The sequence below is a fragment of the Symphodus melops genome (assembly GCF_947650265.1).
Source record: "Symphodus melops genome assembly, chromosome: 1".
NCBI classification, from domain to species: Eukaryota; Metazoa; Chordata; class Actinopteri; order Labriformes; family Labridae; genus Symphodus; species Symphodus melops.
In genome coordinates, this window is record NC_136691.1 from 33,156,427 (window position 1) to 33,175,329 (window position 18,903).

Consider the following 18,903-nt stretch of genomic DNA (forward strand, 5'->3'; position numbering starts at 1 on the left):
TCTGCAGTCTGTTTCTTGATGTCACTTAACCAGTCATATACTGAGAATGCAGAAATCCAGTCATAGCATACTTAAGCTGCTGAAAACCCAATTTATAAGTCATTCATGTTGAGTCAAGGCCGATCATGTGTGTGTTCAGTTTGAATAGGTTATATGATTAGCACGGGCATCTCAAGCTACATCTGATCACCAGCTTTTTCACAAGCCTCCTTTTTAAGGGCTTTTTTTATATGATGGATTTCGGTTTGTGTTTGGCTCAGAGGTAGGAACGAATCAGGAGTTATTGATCAGTATGTCGACACAGTCAGTGAAGTAAGGAACACGACAGGAGAAGAAAGATGTCAAAGGCTTTTCAACGGATGTTAAAAATGTAACATATAAAAGCAGTGTCAGGTGAAAATAAAAACACGACATGAACAAAAGATACAACTGAGGAGGTGTCGCTTTGTGCAGCCACATGAACAATCCAGGATGAGTTTGTTGGTTTAAAATATATGTAAAAAAAATAAAATACGCAGACTTTTAGCTGTCAATCATGAGCTCATAGTCTGGCTGCTGCATAAGAAGCACAGCTGAGTGAGTCCTGAGACAGCTCTTCAGAGGAAGCAGTGTTTGTCAGTGTTTAGAACAGTCCTACACGTTGAGCCAATGAATTACTTCAATTATTACCAAGCAAAATGATTTAAATGCAAACGTGAAGAAAACGTGACAAAATCTGCCATGAAATCATAAAAAAACAGAAAGATGTCCTTAATAATGTTGGTGGATGTTGAGTCACATATGACATATACTGGCAGGACTCGTCTCTCTGTCCTCCACGTGAGACTGAATGTTGATCCCCATGTGACCAAAGTTATCCATCAATGATGTCGACCAACCTGCATAAAGGATTGTTTGTACACTGGCTGAAGGTTATTAAATATTATTGTTGACATTATTACCAGTCTCACTTTGGTCTTTGTATAAATAGCTTATGCTCTTTGACTCTCCAGTGTGTGCTGCAGACAAACAAACTCTACCTGAGACTAAAAACAGAATTATCCTGATTCCTTCTGTTTAACTGTGACTAAAGCTCATCAGGCCTGTTTTTAATTTTTTGGACCTTTTTTGGGCTTTTAAACTTGTTTATTTCTGTTGAGAAAACTGGATTGTTTGAATGTATGTGTCTTCCGGTGTGAACACTTGATGAACTGCAGGATTTGGCACGTCCACCGTGGTTTTTAGAGGTTGAGGCTCAGTGTGACGTCAGCAGAGCTGCAGGTTAGATAGATAGATAGATAGATAGATAGATAGATAGATAGATACTTTATTGATCCCGAGGGAAATTCAGGGAAAGGTTAGGGAAGGTTATGATGTTTCCTGCACTGGGTCTACATGCTGGGTTTAATCACGTTATTGCTCAGCTTTGTTTGACTACTGTCTGTTTGAAACATGCAACAGATTGACGCCTGAATTTGTGTCCATGTATTAAAACATTTTTTTACATGTGTTTCTGCTTTCAAGTAGCTGCTAAATTAAGTTGAGAATGTTTATTTGAAAACAGCACATAAAATAGCACATTAATAGCACGTCAAACGGAGGTTGTTCTGTCTCCGACTGGTCCTATGACAAACTAATGCTTACAAAAGGTTCCTAGGTTTGTATTGAAAGTGCATCAACCAGCAGTGGAGGAATACAGAGGCTCTTTTGGCTGCATTTGGAGCGGAAGCAGTTTGTTGCTAATTTGCGACAATAGGCGTTAAGGGGTTAATGGTTTGCTGTCATCTGCAGCTCTCTGTCAGTGAATGTTCTGCCATCGCAGCAGAGATGTGCAGACATTAGACAGGGTCTGTCAGAGAGGTTGGAAACACCTCAACTCTCTTCTTTTTTTTTTTACGCAGTTTACACAGACGAGAAGCGCCAGTCCAGTTTTTAACAAGAAGGTCGATCCACCTGGACTCACTTCACTCTTCTTTTAAGGCTGCCCTGTTAATCTTTATGACAGAATTCATCCCAGGTCCTGTTGGTATGGTGCAGGTCTATCTGGGCGGCTCAGTTTTAGAGCTGTTGCCTCTCAATCGGATGTTCGGGAGTGCGATCCCTAAATCCTGCAACAACTGATGAAGGGGATTCTTCCCTCTGCAGGGAATACGTGTCCTCAGGAGAGAGACACTTAACCCAGAATTGTCCCTCCTGCTTTGTCAGCGACATTTGAATGTGTACACATGGGATTAGTTACTTCTGATGGTTACTTGAATGGCAACCTGAATGTGTGACCTGCAGTGTAAAAGCGCTTTGAGTCGTCTCGAAGCTCAAGTCCATCTCTCATCTTCATCCTCAAAAATCTAAATCCTCCTCTCTTTAGAAATCAGAGACGTTCTCATGAAAATGATGATCACAACGTTCATACCGTCCATATTTCTGAACGACAAACTCGTAACTAATTACTGCTTTTATATGGTTCAGTGATTTCTCTGCACTGCTTACGGTTCACCTTCAGAATGAACCCTGCAGGCCTCCAATGTGACGGCAGCCAAATAAACGCAGAGCAGGAAGATTGAAAAAAAAAAAAAAAAAAAAAAAAAACCTCCACACTGCAGATCTGTGAGAACGTGAGCGTGCTTTTTTTGACGGTGACTCTGAGCCAGCCGCTTGAGGTCATCAACTTCAAAGTTCAGGTTCGGCCCGGAGTTGATGTTTTATCCACGATGTATGCGCTCTGTTCAGCTGGCAGCGCATGCCGTATCATCTCAGACCTCAGATTAACCCTGTGGCCTGTAATTTAGTGAAACCAACTTCAGCTGAATACAGAACACGAGACAACAAACAAGAACAGCCATGTTAGCAACACATACAGTCTGATGTAAGCAGTCACAGTCGGCCTGTTCACACAGAGCGTACTCCGTCCCTGAGAAAACCAATCCTGATCCTGTGTTCTAATCCAAACCACATGTGTCGTATGTATGTACAGAGGACTTAGCATGGCGGGTTCGACGGAGTTATCCTGTGGATCTGTTGGCTCCTTCGTACTTCCACCGTGTTTATTTTGTGATGGGACTGGAAGCTGTTTATTTGCTGAGGGATTTCACTCTTTAACACAATATATAGCCGAGTTATGAAAGACCTCATTCAGTCTTAATGTGGTCCCCTCGCTCCAACTGTAAAGCGGATGTTGTGGCCACCGTTGAAACCCCTCCGACTATCCCTCCACTCACTGTGTTTGATTGAGGCTGCTGTAGGTCTCCTCTGCAGTGCCTCAGCATAAATCAAGCTCACCACACTGAGATCATCAGAGTTTGATGTGGTTTTATGAGACCACTTGTAATCACCCTGACAATAAATTGCTATGGGAAATGATCTGATTCCTTCTGACACAAGCTAGCATGTGGAAATCTCCTGAAAGGAAACTGTTCAGATATCCCAGCTGCTTGATAACAGTTATATATAAAAGAGTATGGACGAATGCTCCCTGGTGATATTAATCGGGTTTCATGCTCCGACTGATTCTAGAGGGGCAACATTCACAGCTAAATGGTGCTAGCTTCAGATCTTCAGCTTTTATGATAATTCTTATTTCATAAGTAATGTAGCATTAACCAAAAGTTCAGCACTTATAGATGGAGCAACAATCTGCTCCCTGAGCTGCAGACAGAACTGAGAAATGTAAACCATGCAGACTGATATCCTCCATGTCTGTGAGACAGACTCAAGACAAACCAAAACAGTGTTCTCTGAGAATTCTATTCTGATCATTTTTCTTATCTGTGTTGCAGATTTATCTCTCAGGCTCTATGAAAGAGACATGCAGGCGTAAAGCAGTCTCACATGTTTCCGCTGTAGTCCTTTCTTGGTAAATCAAATGTTGTGAACTTCAGTTTCAAACTTCAGATCAGGTGAGGTAGCATTATCGCCTCACTGGGAACAAAATCAATAAAAACGTTTGGAAATGTTTATAGCAGGGCTCCAGTAGACGAGTGGTTGGTGTGTGCACTCCATGTATGGAGTCTGTGGTCTCTGGGTCGAGATCCGACCTGTGGCTCCTTTCCTGCCCACTCTCTCTCTCTCTCTCATCAGCTGTCATCTCTCTAAATAGTAAAGGCATAAAAAAGCCCCCCAAAATAAACCTCAAGAATCATGGCGCTCTAAAAAAAAGACCTCACTTGTCCTTGACTCCTCGCGGTGGCGTTGTGACATAAGCGAGGGCGTACGGCTGCGTAGTGTCAGACGGTGAAGAAAAGAGAGACGCATGATGAGAGGAGAAAACGTTCATCTGCACATTTCCTTCTTAAGGTGGTATTTGGCATTCTTCAGTCGATCCTTCACTGTGGTGCATGGCGACTTGGTTGTCTTGTATGCATTCATCAAGTATCTGAGAATCGCTGTTCTGGATATGATCATCACCGTGCAACAAGGATGACATGGTGAGTCCCCTCCAGTCATTCACAGAGCGTGGGGGGAGTGAAAGCTGGTTATAAATGTCAGGAAACATGTAACTAAGAGAAGCAGACGTACAGAGAGGTCTCACATGAGTTACTTTGTGGCACAGTATGAGACGTTATGATGCCATTCTGTTGAGTTCTGTCTAATTTGCCAGGCCCAGTCGATCTTTTGATCCCGCTGTCAGCCATGGATTATTTGATTGATTTAAAGGGAAAGCGCCAGCAGGGTTTTAACATCCTTCTATGGAGATAACACTTGAGCATGCTTTGATGTGAGAGGAGACTTCCTCTGCACACAGGAGATAAGCATCCGTCCTCCTCCAGGCTCACTGGGATGTTTGGGGTGTGGTAGCGCGCTGTGTGGCGTGTATGTCTTCAGAGTCCTGGGTGTGGCTCTGTGAGGTCCAGCTGGAGGAGGGGAAAGCCTGCAGCTCCTGCTCTCACAGGAGCCCGAGGGCTGCATATGGGCCGTGGACTGGGTTTGACACGAGCGCAGCTGCAGTGAGGACATGCTGTAGACATGTGGATTATGTTAACCTGCGTGCTGGGCTGCCTTTGGCTGCAGGAGCCTCTCAACGTGGGACTGAGTGTGGATGGGCAGCAGACAGATCAGGTATGTACAGTGTGGAGGGGGCAGACAGAGGGGAGGTGGGAGAGGTATTTGATGAGTTTAAAAAAGACAGTGTGCTGGGGTTATGTTGTGAACTTTCTCCTCCATCGTGTATCGAAAGCTGCTCTCTTGATCTTTCTGTGATGTAGGGGTTAATTTAGAGTCTCTGGCCTACTGTGAACCTGTATTCGTTGAAGCCTGATTAAATCAATTCATATGGAGCACATTGCTTTCTGCCAGCACATATGTTCAATGAAATGTGCTTTTTTTTTTTTCTTTTTGTGCTCTGATCAGATGTTCTCTGATGATCTTAAACTGCACGCACAGAGCGTCCAGAGCGAGAGCGAGAGCATGTAAGCTGAAGGGAAAACTTTGGAGCCGGAAATTCTCCGTTCAGGCAAAATAACAATGTGAGGGTAACTCGTACACTTCAGATGTTAATACCTATCTTGACCTTCCAGCTGACCTCCCTCTGAGCTGTGTACACGCAGCGCTGTGAAAACCCCTCCTCCAGAAAAACCCTCCACATGGTGTCTCCACAAAAGCATCCTTCATGTATAGAGCCAGATGAGCGTGTATGTTTATCCAGCAGCTACTTCCTAACCCAGCCTTAATATACCATTACTCAAACCTCATCTAAGTTTTCTTCAATAAAACTTTTTTTTTTTGACACACGTGGTATATTCTGTTGGTGATTGTCATCACCATAAGTAAACATTGGACTTTCAGATAAAGGATAATTGCTCTTTGTAATAGAAATGAGATTTTAACCCATGTATTGGTCTGCTAATATTATGAAGCCAATAAGTTCCTGTCACAGATACAACAATAGTGCAGTGTTTGTTTTCCATAACGCACAAGTATTTGAAACTTTAAATTGAATGTGTAAAACAACACGAAGAGTGATGACCACAGTGTGTTATCAAATGATGTCCAGCAGAGGGCACTCCGACTCAATAGTTTACAATCATTTCTTCAATATCTTCATTATTGCCTGACCAATATGTACTAAAAATGATTGGGAGTGCTAAAAATCCTTTAGTGCAGTTATTCAGAGCAACTGTCTGCTTCCCACTGTTGTGAAAGAAAGTAAAATAATGAAGAGAAGATTGGGTGAAAGAATCGTCACTTCCCATGTTATGTCGGTAAACAAAACTGTGCCGTGTTTAAACCACTGACTGTAACACAGCTGATTGTTTACGTCTGTATTTCTCCTCGCCGCTCACGGCCTTCTCTGAAACAAAGCTTGGTTGAGTTCTTGTAATAGAGAGTCACATGTCAGTGACAGAGTGGATGAACTGCTGGATGTCTTCCATTGGTGGTTTTGTTTGTGTAGCGTTTTTCTCCTTTGTTGAATTTATTAGTTAGCAGTTAGCTGATAGTGGTTAGCTGTTAGCTGCTATCATGTGATGCTATTTACATAGCGGCTATCGTAATCCGGCTTACACGCTGCCGACCAAATAGGGCACGGGTGGCTGTGGAAACACAAACGGGATCGGGCTTAATCGAACCAAACTGTACCGATCCGTACCGGACTGCTGTGTGGAAACGGGGCTTAAGTATGACAGAAAATAATTGAGAACCTTTGGTCTAACCTGACATAGTCTACAGTACAACTTTATCTCCACTTCCTACATCAAAGTGATGCCAAACCCCCACCGCTCAGTGAAATGTTATCAGTTTACTGTGCTCCCAGTCTGTGGCTGGCTAAAGCCCCAACTAGTGTTGGATGGCTGCGTTACAGTTTGAGCACAACATTTGACCGGCATGAAGGTCCAACATCTTTCACAGACTTTTCATTCTGCTGATTCCTAGTCCCTATCCTGCATATCATTGGATCTTGAAACAATGACACCAGGCAATGTATTTCAAAGCCATTGGACATGTGTGCTTCAAAGCAAAGTGGGTGTTTTGTGCCTGACCTGACCACATTACACAGCTGTCAAGGATTGGAAACATTTAGAGAGTCAAATTCCCAAGGAATTGTTTTAATTAGCTGGATGACACGCTGATGACATTTTCTATAAATTGAGATGTTTGAGTTGGAGTTGACCAGACACAAGAAGAAAACTGGTGTTTGAATTGAAGACACAGCAAGCCATATTTGTCTGATATTGGCAAAATTCACCATCATTACAAACAAGGCAAAAATATTCTGTTCAGTGACTTCTAGCAGCAGCACCCATCTGTCTCTCAAAGAGAACAAACATGTAATTATGACCTATGGAAACCACATCAGTTTCTGCTACCAGGCTGTAAATATTCATTTCTGCTGTAAGGATGGTCATGTCAACGATGGGCAAAATGTTGATTAACTCACTTTTAGAGCTTAACTCAAGTGGACAGTGGAGTTAAGCTTTGATTTAAATGTTTCCCCCCGTTGCTGCTTTTTCTCGAGTCTAATGAACATATATAAAGTATAAAGCAGGTGTGATCACATGTCGCTGTATGTAATCTCTGTAAAAGCACTGTGTAGGGTCTGTGTTTGAGCTTTGCAGTGCTTTTGATTCTCAGCACAGTGGTCCCAGTCTGTCAGAGTGATGGGCCGTGTTGGGAAGATTAGCTGCACAAACAGGCTCAGGTGCGATCAAGTGTCTGCAGGCTGGGAGCGCTGCAGTAATAATGGCAGCTTGTGCAGGATAAAGGAGCTTTGTGTGAATTTGTGCCCGTACAGTGTCTGTATTCAGCCTTCTCTTCATGCCTCTCAGCTGAGCACCGCTGTCTTTCTCAGCCTTTGAAGTCTATCAGCTCCAGACATGTATCAGTGACCTACTTCAAAAGCCATGCAGCTGCCAGATTATTGACTTATAACAGCACATGTGCATGCTGCTTTTATTTTTCTGGGACCTAATGCTCGAGGCTTTTGAAGATAGGCATCAACGGTTTGTCACTTTCTTTACAGCGTCCAAAGGGTTAATCCTCTGTGCAGCCTCCAAGGGCTTATCTAAGTCCATCTTTTGCTTACATTTACAGAAGTCTTCAACAAACAGCCATACTTTTTATATTACTCCCATGATTGAAAGTCGTTTTCTCGAGATCATTCTGAGTTTATTTCAAAAGATCTCGATAAAACGACTTCACTGACATGTACTTATAGTCAGTAGAAAACCATTCATTCATTCATTTTGGACTCTGTGACTCTGGACTGAGATCAGCGTTTCTAGTCCTTTGGTGTGCAACATGTGCTCAATGATTCCTGTGTGTTTATGTCGGACATTACATCACTGCCATCTAGTGGCAAAACAAACACTAACTGAGCCGGCCGATAAGATGAGCTCCGTTTGGAGTCGCAAGAAAATACCATCAAAAATCGACACCATGATTATTTGTCTGTTGCAATGGTTAAAAATGCAGTTATTCATATGAATGCATATTAATCAGTATGTGTATATATTTAAAGGTGCACGATGGAGTTTTGGTGTTAAAATGTGAAAGTTGGAGGAGTGAAACAGTTCTATGCACATTTTATGAACTGAAAACACAAACTAGTAAACATGGGAACCTGGAGCCATATTTGGAGCTAGAAAGGGACAAGTAGAGTTACAGTTTCCAACAGTGTTACAGGGACCTAATGTTCCTCTGAGGACAGTTTAGTCCAGTTTTAAACATTATATTCACATTTCTCCACCCAAACTTTGGGCATCTTCAAATAGATCCAGCCTTTTTAAAGATTTTACAGTTTAATAACAAATTTCACCAAATACTCGACATTTCTTTAATATCGATGTGAAAACGTTTTGACCTGACAACACTGCTTCCTATTCATCAAACGCTGCTACAAGTTCATAATGTCCAGCAGAGGGCCACTAACTAAAGCTGCAATCAAACTAAATAAATACAACTAAATCCACTAACTTAACAAAACAGACAGACGCACAGGGCTACATGGACTCGGTATTTACACTCTTTGATTTTGCACACACACACACACACACACACACACACACACACACAGACTATGGAGCAACATAAAGATGTCCTCACATTATTGGTCTGTTGTTTTCACGATCTTATTCAGTTCTCTTTTATCAAAAGTCCCGACTGAAGATGCTCCTCCAGTGAGGAGTACAGCCTCTGTGTGTGTGTGTGTGTGTGTGTGTGTGTGTGTGTGTGTGTGTGTGTGTGTGTGTGTGTGTCTCTGCTGCAGAGAGAGAAGAATGAGTTCAATCAGATCTCACCTGTGCCAACTCTTCACAGCTCGACCAAGCCACTCGAACATCGAACCCTCCACCACCACACAGCCCCTTATAACACACAGTGTATTCACCCTGTGGTGACTGTTTACTCAACAGCACATTTAACAGGCTAACTCATCACACTTGATTCGATGTGAGAGCTGTTCTCTCTCGTCCTCACCATGATCCTTTCTGTTGTTTTATGTGCAGAATTGAAGATGTGATGCCGTTTGAGATGCATCTTTTGTTTGTTACGTTTTTTCTTTTGTCTCTCCTCTCAGGCTCACCTGTCGGAGCGAAACCCTCAGGACTCCACCCACCGACATGCTGCTGAGCGTGGTTTTACACTTGTCGAGGAACCTCACACGCTGTCGGCCATTAAGAGCGAAGACAGAAGATTTCACGATGTCGACTCGTCTACGAACATCAAAACACTGGAAGAGAATACCCTGCAGAGAAAGGCTGCAGACACAGCTTTATACACTGTGGTGGACTTCACCTCACCGGAGTCAGAGACACTGAACAATGTTACTTCCCTGACAAAGGAGGACATGATAAGCTTGATGGAACGTGGTCACGATGTTGGCACAAACACACTTTTACACAACAAGGTGGAAGGTCAGGATGTCAGTCTGCAGCACAGAGAGTCATCTGAAGCAGGGACAGGAAACATCGTCTACGGACTGGACCAGAAGATCTACAGAATCCACAAAGGTCTTCCTGGTCCACGGGGAGCAAAGGGAAGAAGAGTAAGAATGTCTTTCTAAACATGAAGACACAAAGTGTTCTGGAATAAACATCACAAATCATGTCCATGTCCCCGTTCAGAAAGCAGCGAGGATTCCCCGTCTGTGTCACCAGCAGTGTCTGCTTTTAACCTTTTGTTTCTTGAAAAAAAGAAAAACCTTGTTGCCTGGCATCCATAACAGCTGCAGCAGCTCTAGCTAACCTAGCAAACGTCACGTAACCTTTTATTCCAGAAAGAATTTAATTAATTTTTTTACATTATTATCGGCAGATATTCGATTCAGTTCAAACCAATCACTTACTTAGTTTAGATCGCCGTGGTGGGTCAGGAGGGATAAACAGGATTGATCCCTCATTGGCCAGAGAACGAATTCACACATGAGAGGTTAGCTGCGACGTGATTGGTCTTTGAACGTGCCCCCTGAAAGGTTCTACCCCTGAAAATGCACAAAGCTGTATTCTAAGGAAATTTGATCAGATATTTGGCTATTCTGGAAATAAATTCCTTACCAATAGATTTCTTCACAAACGTGTTCATAAAGGTGTCTTATATAAAAACCTTTAACTCCAACTCCTGTAGGAAAACCTGTGAGAGCGGATACCTGGAATACCTGGATACCTGGAATAGTACCTTACTGTACTTTATACTTCAAAAAGTAAAAATGTGAAGGTTTGCTTTTGGTATATAGGTGGTTGGTTATAAGACACCTTTATGAACAGGTTTGTGAAGAAATCTATTGGTAAGGAATTTATTCCCAGATTTTTGCAATATTCCCTTCGTAATAATCTGACAGGAGGAGAATGTTTACGTCTCCACAGCCCCAAACTTAAACTTTGAAAAGGTCATTTCCTGAAAGAGCTGGATACTGATTTGTTCTTTTAGCAGGCCTCAGTCAGAGAGGTGAAGAGTTCAGCGTTTGTTGGGGTTTCTTTTCAGGGGAAGATGAAGAAAGTTGAAAGGCTCTTAGGAGTCATTTATGCAGCAGGACATTGACACAGAAAAATAGAAATAAAGAGCTACAACTCTTTCTTTAAAAAAAAACAGAAAAAAAACTTTTAGAAGGTCACTTCAGAGACACCTGACAAAATAGTCATGTTTCCTCTCCGAACACAAGTGTCTTTATTCCTTTCATTCAGATCCCACATGCATGAAATCAAAGCGCCAGTGTCAAACGCTGCAGTTCCTCGACTGTCCACTGGAGGCTAGCTCTTTAATCTGAAGGCAGCAGCTACTCTTCCTGAAGTCCACATGCAACAAACATACAAACTGTACATCCAAAACGATAACATGCTAAATGTGCACATCATCAGCTGCAGCATACAGTATAAATAACATAACACTCATAAACAGGACAGCAGTCAGTGTAACGCATCAATTACAACCATAACAGACATGAACACAGTAACACCATCAGGGCAGCTCCTGACAGCCAGAATGATCAGATGGATAATATCTCGCTGAGTCGACTGGTCATCAGACCTGATCATTAGTTTGATTTTGTGTTCGATTCTGAAATGAAGCACACAGGGACAAAATGAAACTGATCCTCTGCAGATCAGCGGCTCCTGGTTTCTGAGAGGTAACAGAACATTTGTGTGAACGGAGTCTGGTGGCTTTAAAAAGATGGACGTGTGAGCAGTTTCTGGTTTAACGTTCTTACCTCAACAGAAGGTGTGTTTTTACCAAGGGGTCCTTTTTTGTATTTCAGCCACTTACAACAGCGATCTGATCCTGTCAGCTCACAAAGACACAGTGTCTCTCTCTCTCTCCATGTCACGTGGCCGACTTGATCAATGCTCTGCAGGAATCAACTTTACTTTCCTCATCGTCATTTAGACCATAATCAAAAAAAAAAGAAAAAAATTCATTTCCTTTCATTTCCTCGAAGGGAAACAAGTTCAAGTTCACTTGAGGAAACACATCGGACAAACAGAGCTCTTGTTTCTGGTGATACTAAAATATCTTCTCTAAACACAGAGAGTTTCCCTCCACTAACTTATGTAAGTCGTCAATGGCCGCTTTATAAAAAGCCTGCATTATATCGGTAAGTAGAGGTTTTTGGTTGTTCTCTACAAACAGTGTGGTTAAATCAACCGAAGAGACGTTGACTCATGCTGGTTTTGAAAATTGCAGGGTTGACAGATAGCTTGAAACACGTAGCATTAATAATGTCCTGGAGAGACAACAGTGGCCTTTTCTTTTTCAGACGATCACACCGCAGGTAATGGCAGGGTGCGGACCACAGCTTGTGTTCATGAGGCTCAAACATCTCAATGCCATGTCTTACAGGGGTGTGCTGGGAGGGAAGGCTTCATGGGATTCAAAGGCGACAAGGTAAGAAGAGCATGTCAAAGTGTGTACTCTGTATTTTTACCATAACCTCAATATAAACATGATCAGATCACAAAAGGCTAAATCTTTCAACAGGTTTGGACTATATTATTGTGAGAGCAGATCCCCAGTTTGATGTTACTCAGTATACTGTGTTAGTTTCATTTTTTTAAGCTCGTATTATTTATTTCACTTCCATCCAAACGATCTGCTGCTGCACCAGCAACACCATCACATCGCCTTTAAAACTGCCTCCTCTGCGTATCGCCTCCATTCCACTGGGTTCACTTTCCGTCTGCGTGCGCCCTCTGGAGGTGATTGCGCCCGCTCGAGTCAGTCCCCGCGTTTCCTCAGCACCCGTCTCAGAGGTGTCCCATGATGCTCTGCTCCTCTAGAAACACACACCGGGGATACACACGTGCACGAACAGGACCCTTTTGTTCTTGCACTAATGGGACGATGTCAGCATGAGGGACATCTGAAAAAAGAACCGGAGCGGCTAGGTCTTCGATGCCTTGCTCAAGGGACTTTCGACAGTGCTGAGAAGGTGAACTCGTACCTCTTCAGCTTCGTACCTACCTACTATGACCTCATTTCCAGATTTGGTCTCCCACCCCGAGTCCATATAAAATCAGCTGCTGCCTCACGGAGCTGCTTCCATCACGCATGGAGCAGAACAGGAAGTCAGACATCAAACATCTGATCATCGAAACTAACGCCATGCACGTACTTCCTGTTGTTCACTCTATCAAAACACAAAACACAAGGCTCCACCAAGGTGAACATCGAATCCACCTCGTGAAGTCCCAGTGACCTTGAGCAGTATCAGTGTATGTTCTTCCTTTATTCCCATGTGATCTTATAAATCCAGCTGCTCGAGGCTGTGTTCCTCTGCTCTACGCTTCACAAGCAGTACCAGTGAGGTAGGACGCACGCCGTCAGCGGCTCTGTGCCAGGGCAGCTCACACCGAGGCAGCGTTCAGATCTCTCTGAGCTGTATCCTTATCAACCTGAATCTGTCCACACAATAGCTTTTCTGACATTTTCAAGGACATTGATTTTATAAGCCTTTTTGCTCCGCTGTGATGAGCCCTCTGACTGTGTTAGAACCAGACTCACCTTTTCAAGAGGTCTCAGTCCAGGTCTTCGTCCGCTGTGAAGGACTGTTTTCTAAGAGTAATAACAGATAAGATAGGAGATCACATCTGTGGTTTGATTCATATTTACTTGGAGAGCTCTCTCTCTCTTTTCAGCCATGTGTTGTTTTCATTCCTGATCGTCCTGTTGTGTTGTCTCTTCCAGGGCGTGCAAGGTCTCCCGGGTGTGGACGGGAGGAGAGGGGATCCAGGGCCCCCAGGACCTCCAGGACTCCCCACCCTCTATCTGTGGAGAAACACCGAGGAGGACTGGAGCGCTTTCAGGGTAAAGTTAAATGCAGACACCCACACGAGAGCCAGCCGCTGTGAAGCGTGCAGGATTTGGACTCTTCTCAGACCAGCGTCCTGAATGTCCTCACCACTCTGTCTATTCCTACAACTGCTAATGTCACCCTGTCTTAATACCACAACCCCCCATGTTCACTTCGTAAGGTTTCTGTGTGAGCTGGTGGAGACGCACGTAACCAGAACACCGACTGAGCAGCAGCATCTTTTTATTTTTATTTCATTCTGGCTTTGGAGCTTCATCTTTACTCTCTAAACAATCATTGTGAATCATGAGTCATGCCTTTAAACGGGTGTTTAATAATACATAGATTAAAATATACTGACCAGCCTCCATGTTCTCCCAGGGTTATTTATGTGGCTGTCACAAGTGTCGTGCAAAGCTACCACTATCGTTCTCTTAAAGACTGAGGCTGAGCGGCTGTTCACTGTGAGTTATTTCGTTTTCGTTTATCAGGAATAGTTCTACTCATATAAAACCTTTTTCATGGAGACTCAGCTGCTGTTTGACCTCGTGTTCAGGAACACTTTCCAGCTGCCTCAGGACTGTCGTGTAAATGAAACAGATTTGATTCCTCAGACAGAAAACCATCTGCCGTCAGCTTCCACCATCCAGCTCTCTGAAGGGGAGAACTGTCAGTGTGGCTGTCGTTGGTCCAGTCGGTTGTTTCTCAACCGCGAGGTTGAGGGTTCTGTCCCCAGCTTGAAAGGTGCCAGAACACTTCCTGGGCACTGCCGAGGTGTCCTTGAGCAAGGCACTGACCCCCCCCCCCCCCCCCAACCTCAGCTGTGACTGCCGGGGCTGCTCCCTTACTCTGACATCTCTCCATCAGTGCATGTCCACAGGATCCTGTTTGTGCCTGTGTACTGCACCAGCCTGTGTGTGTGTGTGTGTGTGTGTGTGTGTGTGTGTGTGTGTGTGTGTGTATGTGTGTGTGTGTGGAGGAAGAAGAAGAAGGGGGGGGGGGGGGGGGTGAGGGAGCTGCCCTCAGCAGGCACTCCTGAGCTGGTTGGTTGGGGGGGTTAAATGTCTTGCCCAAGGACACACCGGACATTTTGCTCGCAGGAGCTCGGGATCAAACCCTCGATTGAGACACGACAACTCTACCCACTGAGCCACAGCCACCAGTAAAGTCTTCTTCTTCTGTATGTCCCATGTGTCCTTGGGACACTCCACCTCATGCACATGAATGAGCATAACACACGACTGGTGGCACATTCAGTCATCACAGTGACGTAAAGCAGAGTCATTGTAAGTGAATCAATGCACTTCAAATATCAGCCATCATTTGTAACAGACGAAAACATGCGTGCACAACTAGGGTGAGTGCAGCTGGTCAACATTCAAACAATAAACTGAGCTGCATGACCTGAAGAAGGGACAGATCCAAGATGTTACTCATCCTCAAGTGATGAAATAAAGAGCTGAAGATCAAAGTCCTCGTTCGTATAGTGAGTTTATAAAGACGGCGATCACATAGGGAGAAGTCGGCTTCTATTTCAGGCAGGGCTGAGTAATCCTCTCCCCCGTGTGTCCACAGTGTATTTAAACGCCCACAGCTCTCTCTCTGTGCTCTGTCAGACAGTAATGAGGGCTGAAGGATCAGCAGGCATTGTAACTGGAGCTCATCCAGACCTCAGTCCTGGGTCAGGCCCTGTGCTCTGAGCTGACCGTCTCTCCCGGCGGGTCAGGCTGGCTGTGAAAGGCCTCAGTGTGTGTGCTGTGTCAGAGCACACTGCAGGCTCTGACTGCTCGTCCACAGAGACACACACACACAGACTTTAGGGAGGTCCAGGCCTCCCTGCCAAGCCTGAGCTTCACCCTGACAGGATTGGCAGGCCTCCACTCGTACCCCCCGCCGCTGCTCCACTGCCAAGACAAATATGTGCGGGAGCAGCAGAGCTGGGTGGTGTAAAGATGCCAGTGACAGAGAGCTTTGTGCTGCATCACTCGACAGCCATCAGAGCGCTATGAGATGCTCTGAGTGGAGCGTTTTAACACTTCGTCACACACTCTGACGTCTTCTGGCTCCATATATAACCTCAAGTGTAACAAGGAACAAGACATAGAGAGTGAGAGAGAAACCCACCGTCTGTGTTCATGTAGCAGTACACTCACTCACGGTCACATGTCCTGCTGTGGAGCGCTCTATAGTGCCAGCTCTTTATGTGAACTCAGCAGGCATGGTGCCATGTTTCAGATCTTGAATGGACCCAGGTTAGAGCAATGAATGAACTATGTTAGCTCCACACCATCACCACAACAAGATGCTGCTAGCTCAATTCAGACAACCAATCAGATACATCCACATGCAGTGTGTACAACAACACTCACCAGCCCAACCTTTCCATGTGCCTTATTGAATGTGGATGTGTTTGATTGGTGGTCTTTACCTTTTTTTAAATGTTGGACATTTTTGTACCTTTTTCTCATTTTTGTACCTACCTTATTTCTCAATGACCCCGATGAAGGCCACAACCCCCAAACACGTCAGTCTGAAGTTGATCTTCATGCTATGAGTGTTGCTGGAGCATTTTGACCTCTTGTTATATTTTGGCATCATGAGCTGTCTGCTTTTCTTTCATTTAATTGAATTATCCTTTTTTTAAAATGAACATCTCTTCTGTGTTTTACTGTGTGACAGACTGGTATTACCATTACATATGTCTTTGATTCCATATGGTTAGGTCTTCATTTTGATTGAAGATGAAGTTCAGAAGTTGGTAAATGAACTGAGCTGCACTTTATTTCACTCAAGCAGTCTACATGTTTTATTTGACATGAAGATGTGAAAATAGTTTCATTCATCATATTCATTGTTTGATTGGAGCTTTACCTTTCACATGAATCATATTCAGCTCTGACTGTGATTGCTTTTTTTGGTTTGTTTTTCTTTCAGAGATCCTCCGTGTATCAGATGCTCCGAGCCGGCTGGCCGGTGAGTATCTCAACACTTGGTTCTGAACTCTGACGCTCCATCAGTGTGCGTTAATCATCCATGTTTCCTCCGCTCTGAAGGTGACGCCCGGCCCTCCGGGATTTCTGGGTGAAATGGGCAAACCTGGACATCCCGTGAGTTTCACTTTATCTTACCTACATTAGACTCTCTTTTTTCGTCTTTTTGACTTTCTCATGTTTGATCCTACTTCATATTGTCATAGTTTTGAATTGAGTTTGTTTGACTAAAATGTATTTGTGTTTCAGGGTGTTCCTGGAGATGCAGGGAGCAGAGGGACACCAGGGGAGACCGGAGTCATGGTACACTTTGAACCCATCTTTTCTGAAGCTGCATTATACATGCTGACCTCAGAGTATGTGATTGTGTGTGTGTGTGTCTGTGTCGAAGGGCTATCCTGGACCATTGGGCCTCCCTGGGAACCCTGGGCGCTCGGGCAGGAATGGAATTCAAGGATTGGACGGTCGTCCAGGGCCAGCAGGTTTACCTGGACTGAAGGTGAAGACACCAGCCAGAGTTCTGGACTCAGGACTCTGATGTTGTTTAGCCTGTGTTGTGTGTTTGAACTTGTTTCTCCTCTCAGGGTCCCAGAGGCTTTAAAGGTGAGGCGGCTCCACCGGGAGAGAAAGGTGATGAGGTGAGTTCAGGTGAATCAAGTAACCGATGAGCACCGAGACAAACACGTAGTCCACACACTCACAGGTATTTCTATCGACATCGAATTCTTGAATAAAATAAGACATCTTTTATTTCTTCTCCCAAAAAACACTGCAACAAAGATAAAACAATTTAAAAGTTTGAGCTAGTCCTTCAGAGATCACCTTTCTGAGCAGGTGAGTGAGTTTATTGTTCGAAGCATGAAGAGTCATGGGATTAGAATAAGACGTGTTCATCTATTTTCTATCTCTGAGATGATTTCAAACAGGCAGATGTCTTATCTGTCAGACAGTTATCTAACACAACTGTACAACACAACCCACCTGGCAAAAAAACACGACAGATTTCATCTGAAGTAGTGTTGTAATCGTGGTATTACGACGACACAGAAAATGGGGAAAATGAGTGACAGTTGTACTTTTTCACCACAGATGATAAACAACATTTAGATTATTGCAACAGCTCATCCTGTTTGCTTCATTTAAAGGGCCGAGTCCATGAGCCCTCTGCGCTCTGATGCATGTAACTCCCTCTTTTTAAGCCACACTTCTGTTGAGTAAAGGCAAACTTAGCTTTAAAGGTCACACATGATGCTAACTACCTTTTTTTCCAGAACACATACAGTATAATGGACTCAGTCCTCAGTTTATACAAACCCCCTAATTATAAGATAAGTCCATCCCATCCATCTTTTGCCTGCTCCACTTTTCAGAAAATATGTGCTCAAACAGGCCATTTGGAGATTTTCCCTCTATGACATCACAAAGGGCAGTAACCCCTCTCTGAGGTGGGTGACACTCTGTGAATCATTCAAACTAGTTAACAAGGACTCTAATCATGTGACCTTTGAAATATAAAAATCAAATAATTATTTAAAACATTTTCAGCTGTTAATGTTTTACTAATGTGTTAATAAACAAGTAACATTTTGATGTGACAGACTGGGAATAATAAAGTAGTGTAAAAGTGCTTTGAGCAGTCAGAAGAATAGAAAAGTGTTACACAAGCTGTAGTCAAGAGTCAACAACATAATTATTAACACAAAACAATGTAATGAATAAAAGTGAACTATAAGACAATAAACCACTTCAGATAAAGTGCAGTGTATTAGTTTTACTGCATTCGTATTTGGTTGATAGGTCACTGCATCTCCTGTGGAGCTCGTTCTGCTGGATGAAGACATTTGCTGTCCTCTTTACTTTCTACCTGGAGTACTTCAGAGTGTGCAGTAGACCTGGAGTTTAACCACTCAGTTAGCAGAAAATGTTGCTATCAGATCCCTGCTCATTGGCCACCAGGCTGCGCTGGCTCGCTCTGTGAATATACTGATGTACAGGAAAAGAGCAAAGGAGGATGTTGCTGTAAAGTCTGACTTTCTCTGTGTCCTGACATGCAGGGCTTCACAGGTGAGCCTGGACCAGAGGGAGACGGAGGGGGAGCAGGGGAAAAGGTCAGTATAGAAAAGTAGTTTTGTGACTGTCTTCTGCTATGATCCTCTTTTTCTTTATGTGAGCTGCAGATGCAAAAAGCAGAGTGCTATACCCCCCTCTAGTGGTCAAAAATAG

The 18,903-nt window shown here is 43.8% G+C and overlaps 1 protein-coding gene across 3 annotated transcripts in view; it reads left to right on the forward strand.

Annotated features, from left to right (window-relative positions):
- LOC306822637 (uncharacterized protein) overlaps nt 1–18,903 on the forward strand; it is a 65,519-nt gene that overhangs the window by 21,880 nt on the left and 24,736 nt on the right. For all 3 annotated transcript variants that reach the window (XM_079341766.1, XM_079341767.1, XM_079341768.1), the window contains exons 6-14: nt 9,485–9,952; nt 12,241–12,285; nt 13,585–13,704; nt 16,625–16,663; nt 16,744–16,797; nt 16,930–16,983; nt 17,072–17,179; nt 17,265–17,318; nt 18,735–18,788. In XM_079341766.1, the coding sequence (XP_079197892.1) occupies nt 9,485–9,952; nt 12,241–12,285; nt 13,585–13,704; nt 16,625–16,663; nt 16,744–16,797; nt 16,930–16,983; nt 17,072–17,179; nt 17,265–17,318; nt 18,735–18,788 (996 nt within the window). The remainder of the gene's footprint in view (nt 1–9,484; nt 9,953–12,240; nt 12,286–13,584; nt 13,705–16,624; nt 16,664–16,743; nt 16,798–16,929; nt 16,984–17,071; nt 17,180–17,264; nt 17,319–18,734; nt 18,789–18,903) is intronic.